At 38.8% G+C, this 9973-nt stretch overlaps 1 protein-coding gene across 1 annotated transcript; it reads right to left on the bottom strand.

Annotated features, from left to right (window-relative positions):
* Positions 1 to 243: 243 nt before the first annotated feature.
* LOC109065388 (transcription factor MafB) lies at positions 244 to 3999 on the bottom strand. The gene has a single exon (XM_042712555.1). The coding sequence runs from the start codon at positions 3411 to 3413 to the stop codon at positions 2223 to 2225; it is 1191 nt and encodes a 396-aa protein (XP_042568489.1). The 5' UTR covers positions 3414 to 3999; the 3' UTR covers positions 244 to 2222.
* Positions 4000 to 9973: the final 5974 nt, after the last annotated feature.

Below are 9973 nucleotides of genomic sequence, written 5' to 3'. Positions count from 1 at the left end.
AAGTAGCCTATTCAGCCTCCGAAAAAGAAGACGTGTCTTTATATATATATATATATATATATATATATATATATATATATATATATATATATCAGTCGAATGTTCTGAAAGGCTGATTGATGACTAAGTGATTACTGGATTCCAGTGATGAGTAATAACAATGCGGCATACAGTAAACCGAAATGTTGCATAACTTTGACAGACACAGGAATTGAGACATAAAATGAGTGGCTAAGAAATCAATGCCATTTCACGGACTTTAATAAGCAAAATAAGAAATCATTTCTTCCAAAAACAGCAAAAACGAAACAGAAACCAGCCTGAATGGAACAGTCCGAATTGAACTCAATTTTTTTCCCATTTATATAAAGAGATTTGAAAATTGATCCCCTCATTATACATGAAATTAACAAACAAAACAACAACCCGCTGCTGCAGTTTACATTTGATTTCAACACAGTTGAATCAGTAATAAACCAAAAAGATTGGTTAAATGCATGACTTTCTAACAATATTTCTTAGATGCAAGCACCATGCTTATTCAATATGATCTGACAGTTTGTTAATTTAATCATTAAAATAAAAACTATGCATCTGGCCAGCAGAACCAGAATCTCGACATAATAATAAAAAAGAAAGAAAGAAAACAAAATAACAATAAACAGAACAATAACATGAGACATATAATTTCATTTTGAGATTATGCAGAACCTGAATCCCTTATTTTTTACTGACCGGCAGAAAAAAAAATAAAGGAAAACATTTAACATTGATCATTTGAACTCTCCATTGAAATACATGCGTTTTCATGTTCGCCAATAATACACAAACCCCTGATTTAAGAAGCCTACACCCTCGAGCTGGATTATAATGACCACATTTTGAAATGTTGGTTTATAAAACTGGCAGCTCATATAGCTAAAAAAAAAAAAAAAAAAAAAATCGATGACGATGTCTAATTCGTTGAAATTCTATCCATCAAAAAAGACCTAGACGTATTGCTTATATTATAGAATAGCAATAGATTATGCAACAGTTTGCATGAAGAAGAAGAAACACACACACACACACACACACACACACACACACACACACTTGTGTCTTGCTACAACTAGATGTGAGACTATGAGCACCAGTTCAAATGAAAGGCGTGCTTTAAATTCACCTATGACTAAATGTGCGTGTGCGGGATGTCTTCCTCAAAGAAACAAAGAAACAATCAAAAAGTCGAAATAAAAACTGCCAATTCCAAAATCATTACCCTAGAAAGTGCGCTTCTTTGACAAAGTTTGCTTGCTTTAAATGCAACTCAAAAATGCCCGTTACTGAAAATCCATTGCCAAAACATGAAACAAATCATAAAAGATGGAAAACAATCAGCTCTTCGACGTCGGTTTGTAGGTTTGCTGTTGCATATATTTACAAGTCCAAATGAACCCATACAATGAGCGACCGGAGAGCCAGTCTCATATCCCCCAAAAAAGAGCTAGAGATCAAAAACATGCTCTTTATGATACATAATGAATAGAAAGAAAGAAAGAAAGAAAGAAAGAAAGAAAGAAAGAAAGAAAGAAAGAAAGAAAGAAAGTGTATAAAATAGAAATTATTACCATACATGTCCAGCATGCAGGATTAATATCTTAATGCAGATTTATGTGTTTGTTTTTGTCGTTTTTTCCTTTTATTTTTAATATATATATATATCTATATATAACCAAGCAGGCAATAAACCAATGAGATGTTGCATAAAGTTCCCCCTGTCGCGTTATACAGGAGGAGTAGGGGAGGTTTGCATATCGTGGTGCTCTCAACTTTTCTGGCCAAGTGAAAAAAAAAGAAAAAGAAAAAAAAAGTCCAAAGTTTCTCTCCCCGCTCAGCACTTTTTTTCTCTCTTTTTTTCTTTTTCCTGAACAACCAAGAACAAACCAGACGATGGAAAGAAGGTTTTATCTGAAGTTATCCTACGTACAAAAGCCAGTTCTTCGCTTTCCTTTTGTTGTGAGATCTCTACGAAAGGGGTAAAAGTACTACAAGCAACTAAACTACATTTCCCAGAAAACATTCTAACATGTTCTTCGCATTTTAGTTGCCAAAGTCGGTGGCGATGATTACATATGAGATTATTATTTCTTGTGGAGTATTCTTCTAATATGAGTACTGTATCTGCTGTTATCTGAATGAGCGCAATGTCTCTCAGGCATAGGAAACACACACTCACACACTCACATGAAGAACTCTGGAGAGGACGGGTTGTCGCTCGTGGATCCTGCCTCGCGGAACCCGTTCGCTCCGCTCAGTTTCTCGCACTTGAGTTTGTAGGCGTCTCTCTCTCGGGCCAGCCGGTTGATCTCTTGCTTGAGCTGCTCTACCTGGTTGACGAGATGCGTCTTCTCGTTCTCCAGCACGTGCTTCTGCTGCACGCGCTTGTAGCGGCACGACTGCGCGTAGCCCCGATTCTTCAGGGTTCGGCGTTTCTGCTTCAGGCGGATCACCTCGTCCTTGGTGAAGCCCCGCAGGTGTCGGTTGAGCTCCCGTACGGACATGGACACCAGCTGGTCGTCGGAGAAGCGGTCCTCCACGCTCAGGCCTCCACCCACGCCGTGGTGACCCTGCTGGCCGGGGTGGGCGTGCGGGTGGTGATGGTGGTGGTGACGGTGGTGGAGCTGCTGGTGGGACCCGGGCGAGGTAGGAGAAGGGCTGTCGAGGTCCTGACTGTGGTGGTGGTGGTGATGGTGGTGGAGGTCGTGGGCGCCGGGGTGACTTTGCAGGTCGTCGGGGTGATGCGGTATCGCGCCGTATTGGTGGTGGTGCTGCTGCTGCTGCTGCTGTTGCTGCGCGTGGCCGTGGTGGTGATGCGCGCCCCTGTATCCCTCAAAGCCTCCTGCTTGCAACTGCTGCTGCACATGAGGGGGCGGAGGGTGCCCGTGGGCCGTGGCACCGATCAGAGCCTCCACCGCGTCTTCGGGCGTCAGGCTTAGCGTCTGCGGATCGATCTGCTGCGGGTACGCGCCGCTGGGCATCCAGTACAGCTCCTCGAGATGGTTCTTCTGCTCCGTGGGGCTGAAGCTCGGGGAGGACGGCACGGAGCTGCACGGGGTGCTGATTGGAGTCGAGGACACGGAGCCCTGCGGCTGGAGACGATTGCACTGCCGTATACTGGAGCGATCGTGCGCCGCCAAGGCCTCTTTCTTCACCTCGAATTTCATCAAATCAAAGTCATTGACATATTCCAACGCCAGCGGGCTGGTGGGCAGCTCTGGCCCCATGGCGAGATCGCCGCTCATTGTGTCCCTGTTCTTTAGCAAAGTATTTACCAGCGTCGCAAAACTCGACTTTTGCTTTTCTTGCCCCTCTTTGCGCATGCAATTTTCTGGATGGGTCTCCGAACGCGACGCGCTCGAGCGCTGGAGCATGCAGGGTCACTCGAAATGTTCAAACAGGAGAAAGCGAGACAAAGAAAGAAAAAAAAGAAAAAACTTTCTGGACTAATGCACTGCAAAAGACATTTGCCTCATATGGACGCAGGGAGCTCGGCAGCTGCAGTCTTTGGACAGTTCTGGAGAAAGTCAAGTCTCTCGCGCTCGTCCCGTCGAACTCAAAACATAAATAAAAGACAAAAATGAGTACCGGACAAGGGCTCCCGTCCCAATCCCGGATACTCCAAAATATGTCCTTAAGTAAGCAGCGTTGAGGTGGATGGGTGCTGTGTTTTTCCAGCTCTGCACCGCAGAGAGTTCAGCTCGCGCTCACTCCTGAGTATTCAGACTGTAGCAGGACGCCACAGCCCTCTGTACTGTTATAGTCTACGCGCGCGTGACGTCAGAGGAGGCTGGCGACCAGTCAGATCTGGAGAATTAGCATAATGATCGTTGTTGGTGTGTTGTCAGCTGACGGGATGAGGAAAGGGAGAGTAATGACTGATTGGATTCGCGCACCTACCGAGAGGCCGTTTGTTCTGTACTACATACAAAGTACAACATACTGTAACTGGGCATATTTTCAAAACGTCACATTCTTGTGAAAAGTCCATTTATGCTCTTGCATCCAGATATGCTATTTATATTTGAATTTTAAACAACATATAGATTCCAAATTAATTTCACTGGACATTTAAAATGAAAACAAACTATCGAGATGGTTTGTGAAAGTGTTTTATTAAAAAAAGAAAGAAAAAGGTATTAGTCTGTAACATGCGACAGCAGGTTGTTACATCCGCCAGCATTTGCATAATACTTCTTCACAAATGTCGTTAAATCACAATAATAGTTCAGCTTTTATCCACTGTGTCAAAATTACTCAACTAAACTCAACTAAACAAGCACGGTTTCACGTGATTTTAAATAAAAATTTTCTAAAAGTTTTATTTTTAACTTCTTATTTTTCTTATTTTTTACTTAGCATAGGCTATATATATATATATATATATATATATATATATATATATAATATATATATATATATATATATATATATAGGCTATATATATATATATATATATATATATATGAGGACGCCCGGGACCCACCAGGTGTATGTTTTATTGCGATATGTATTAACTCCTGAATCTTCAACAAGACAAGCTGAAGTGAAAGGCTGGTGATGCTGCGCGTGACGCTAGATTCGTGAAAACTCACCCGACGCTGCCCTCATGTGGCGCATCTGATCCCTGCCGCGCTCTCGTCTCGTGCTCCCGCTATACGACTATAGGATGTGAGAAAATTAGTGATTTTATCTGTGAATAAATTGTAAGGATTAATGAAAATAAACAAATATTTTGCATATCTGTGATCTTAAAAGCTTCTGTCTTCGAGTACAAGACTTACTGTGCGTCACCGAGTCTTTTGACTAAATCTTTCATTACAGGCATAGTTACATCGCTGTTTAAGACTATTGGTTATTTTTGTTAGGCACAAGTCATATACTGTACACAAACACATTAAGTATTTATTAAAACTGCTTAAATATAGGCTATTTCAGCAAGTAGTATAACGTCAATAACCTTAGTAAAGACATATTGATTTTATTCCTATTTCATAGACTTATTCCATATTACATGGCATTTGCTCCTTTCCTTATTTTCCCCTATTTTTATTTGACTCTTGACGCAAAATGCATTTTACGATTTGCCTTTTAATATTATGTCGTGCTGTCTTTGATAGGCTATTATTAGAATGAACTTTAAGAAACAGTCGCAGAAATTATCCTAAATACGACCGATGCAATCAGTCCGAGCGGTTTATTTAACAAAATAAAAAGTGCACAAAAAAGCCCCAATATGTTTACTTTATTTAAGCGTCACTTGCCAATACTTACGTATCCCTTCATATTTAGTATATTTATTTTTATTTGAATATATATATATATATATATATATATATATATATATATATATATCTATATATATATATATATATATATATATATATATATATATAATCTATCTATAAAACGATTAAAATATATAAAAACTATTTAAATTGTAGTCTTATTTTAATTCATTCCTTTCGTCGGTCATTGCGAATTTTACTTACCCATATCGGCATCGCATCTTCACGTCAACTAGGCCAGCTGTTAATTCTTTCATCGAAGTTTATGCAAAGCCCTAAAAGCACCGGGCCCGTACAGTCACGCGCTCTGATTCTCTCAGACTCCCGCTACCGGTTTCTCTCTCTCTGATGGAGAGGAGATGATAACAAACTCTCATGTCAGCAGCATATTGGTGGTTAATGATCTATTAAGTGATCCTCTTGCTTATGGACAGCGGGAAAAGTGTTGATGCACGCTTATTTGGCCTAATGAGATTCCCATCCTACGATTTTTAGGAATGAATAAGAGAAATAAAATCAGCTCAGAGATGTATCATAGAGCAGTTGTCAAAGGGAGACGTTGTGGACCGCACGCCGGTGAATGTCCCAGGCCTCGGATACTGCATGGGCTTGGAAAGGATGCCGTTTTTTTTTTTTTTTTTTAACCCCTCATAAGGACATCCGACATTCAGCCGTGGACAAGATGAGTATGACATATTTAAATATTGATGATCTTATTGTAACTCATGACTGCATTTTTGTGATGACAAGCCTAGTCGAGTGCATTTTTGTTGTTTTTAGTTTATAACAGTGCAGAAGACTTTTGGGGGAAATGCAGATTTCATGAATGCGTGTGTGTTTATGGGGGACAGAGGGGGAGAGAGACAGACAGACAGACAGAAAGTTTTCTTGTTTCCTCTTCATCCTCCTCTTGGGACACACGCAGGTAATGGGTGCTTGCGAAAAGGCTTGTGCTCTGCATTCTAGAAGAGTACAGTGGAAAACAGAATACATCATCTATTATGAGAGCTGGTTATCAATATGTAACAGACACGACTATAAAAACTTGAACCACTTAAGCGTTACTGTCGAGACAGGACAGAAGTTCTCAGGAAGATTCGTATTCGTACTGCCGACGTTATGTCAGGAAAGTTCGTCTTTAAAAGGAAAAGGAAAATGCACAAAAGTAGCCTAAATGCACACATTTTATTTACGTCTCAAACCAATGAAAAGGTGTTATCATCTTTAAAAAAAAAAAAAAGTGATGTATGTAATAATGAAGTATCAATGAAAAGCGTTTAAAAATAATTACTCGAGATTCAAAACATGTTTACATTATAAGTGCAATTGTTTATACTGTAAAACATTATCAACGTATAAATGTGTGTAAAATGACTAAAATGAATATCCTTAGACGTCTCGTCTCTTAAGATGAACGCAGCAAGGTCTTCAAACATTAGAGAGAAAAAAAAGAGAAAATGAATAGACAAGACAGCAGTTGCTAATAACAATACAGGAATCAAGACATATTTCGACTTACATTGATCTGATACATGCTATCGAATGACCGAGGAAAAGAAGACACACAATCCGAGTGCAGCTGATTTGATATAAAATGTGTCGCCGGATGAAATCAGAGAGCGATGCACTTTCACAAAGTCAGTAATTACAAGAGTATGACGCCCCTAGCGGACAGAACATGCAGACGCACCTGAGCAGAGACTCATCCGAGCACCTTTTAATACAAACGAGAAAAGAACAAACAAACAAAATTAATGAATTAATTTATAAGTAAATGAATAAATAAATGTTCTGTGAAAGTAAAACGTGTCACATTTGTTCTGATTGACAGACAAATTCACTATTGACCCACAAAGCAGATATTTATTTGTGATTGCAATCAGTTTTAAGAAAAAATGGGGTTTTATTTGAAAACTGCATGCATTACTGTTTCTGACATCAATTTATTTTCTGACATCAGTTTATTACAGCATCGGACACTTTGTTCTCACACTGCGCCATGTTTTAAAGATAAATGCTCGGTATTATCAAAAATGCACGGCTATTAACACAATTCTACAGACTTTTCCAGTTGTTATAGTGAAGAAACAGATCAGTGCATGTGTTGCCTTTGTAAAATACGACGCTGTCAATCAGAGAAGTCTTTGAATTAGTCTAAACTAGTGACTGATGAAGGACAAGTTAAGGATACAGCTATTAGACATGGAATTATGGTTTATCTCTCCGCTTTAAGGATTCTGTCTGACCTACATGATAATAACCAACTCAGTATCATCAATCATCGTTATATCCTGTCCTATTAATATCCATAATTTACTAATCCACGTAAAAGAAGAAATACAGGGATATTATTAAATACAAATGATGGGGGGGGGGGTGTCAGAATGTTGCTTTTTCCAGCTTGATTTGTGCCAAATTAAGCGATCGTTATTTTTTTACGGGCTTTATTTTTCGTATAATCAGATGCACTTTATTTTCACTCATGAATAAGCCATGATTTAATTTCATTTAAAAAATAAAAAATAAAAAAAGGCCTCAATAAATTAATAAATAATATTATAATAAAATTATATTATCAATTCAAGAGATTTGTTCGTGGCGTTTAGCAAACATAGCCCAAAATTACATCTTTTTGACTAAAACAGTTTAAACAAAAGTTTTGTGTTCTGTCTCCGTTGTGGCAGCAGTAATATGCTGCAAAAAAAAAAAAAAAAAAAAAATCTTAGAGCACACGTTCAATGTAATGCAAAATTATTATTATTATTATTATTATTATTATTATTATTATTATTATTATTATTATTATTATTTTATCTTTGATGGATTGTGTACTTCATATTTTGCCCCAATCCAAAATTCTGTGAAATGTGGATACTTTATTGTATGACATAAAAAGAATATTGTCTGCGTAATCAGAGAGAGAAGACTTTTAATTTTAAATATTGGAGATTGGGCTCAAGAGCAGATCTGAGGCATTAAAGCGAACTGATCTCACCATATAGAGAATTACGGCAGTCTGCCACTTTATAGGAATTAACTGTCTCTCCAACACTTCTGGGAAGAAAAAAAAAAGAAAGAAAGAAAAGGGGAAAATGGACAAATTTGAATACGGTAATGTAACACAGATTTGTTATGATTACGTAACTTCACCGAGCAGTCCACTGCTAGAGTCTGACAGAAAGTTCTGGCAGAGTGTGATGCAGGCTGCGGGGGAAAGCGATGGGAAATGAAAGGAAAGCGCAAATTCTCCAATAACCTGAATAATTCTGAGTTAGGAGACAGAGAGCGCGGTGATCGCAGGCGGATAGCAGAAGAGGAGGAGAGATGGTGAAAATAAAAAAGAAATGCTCGCTAAAAACCATTAATCTTGCCGGGATCTGTCACGGCACGCCGGCGACACAAAGAGGGTCCAGAGAGTCGGAGCAGTGGAGTCAGTGACCCGCTGCCAATTGCTTGTGAAAAGCCCACCAGCCTTTAATAGACTTTTGCTGATCCGACACTTGTTTGCGGGCCGGCACAAAGGGCCGATGTGAGCACCTGACAGCAGCCCGCAGGCCCCGGGCTCCACTCCTGCCCCGTGATGAATGACCCTGAGCCCGAGAGGAAGAGGAGGGTGGGCACAGACGGGCTGGGGGGTGTAAACAGAGCTGGAAGCATGGACGGGGATTTTAGGGGTTTAATGATGAAAAAAGAAGAGTGGAAGGGGCAAGGATGAATTTAGATTTTATTGAGTTATTATGCATGATAGTGTATAATGGATAAGGAATTTATTTATTTGTTATGTATTTGTTTTTATTTATTTATTTATTTAGAGAGAGAGAGAGAGAGAGAGAGAGAGAGAGAGATTTTCTCACCCCTTACTCAAAGACAAGGCCGTTTAGCCTTGATATATTGGAGTCAGAATGCTTCCCATTCTCCCCCTTCAAATTCAGATGGTTTGCTCCATTCCTCACCAAACCACATTAATATAGACTGTTCCATCACATAGTTTTTTTCACTATGGAAAAGTTAGACGATGCAATAAAATGTTATGGATTCTTTAACAGTATTGGACAAACCACTCCTCATATTTTAAATGCAAAAGGATATATGTTCTCTCATGATTTCTGTTTATTTAATTATGTTTTTGTGTTCAGTGCTATGCATCTGTTGGACTTATAGTCCATCTGTGCCAAAGTGATAGAATATGTAGTTGTTTTGGGAAGGGGGATGGGGAGGACATGCAAACACACACACACACACACACACACACACACACACACACACACACACACACACACACACACAAATGAATGAATAATGTTAGTATGATGTTAGTAAGAGGTGCATCAGGCAGAGGCCTATAGCGCTGGCTATAGTCTGATTTTTCCCTATAATGTAAAATCATTAGTTATCGATGCACATGGGCTCTTTTTCCACACGCACACACACTATATATATATATATATATATATATATATATATATATATATATATACACACACACACACACACACACACACATATATATATATATATGTATATATATATATATATATATATGAAACATATAAGCATGCTTCATTTACTGTGACAGCAGTTTTTAGAAATACAACACACTCTCACTTTTTAAAAGGTACCAAAACAGCCTATTAAGATACAAAAAT

The sequence above is a fragment of the Cyprinus carpio genome, chromosome A23 (genome assembly GCF_018340385.1).
Source record: "Cyprinus carpio isolate SPL01 chromosome A23, ASM1834038v1, whole genome shotgun sequence".
NCBI lineage: Eukaryota > Metazoa > Chordata > Actinopteri > Cypriniformes > Cyprinidae > Cyprinus > Cyprinus carpio.
Note: the sequence above shows the minus strand (reverse complement) of the source record. Positions and strands in the feature narration are given on the sequence as shown.

Coding starts and splice junctions, on each gene's coding strand:
- LOC109065388 (XM_042712555.1), bottom strand. CDS start 3,413: ATGCTCCAGCGCTCGAGCGCGTCGCGTTCGGAGACCCATCCAGAAAAT.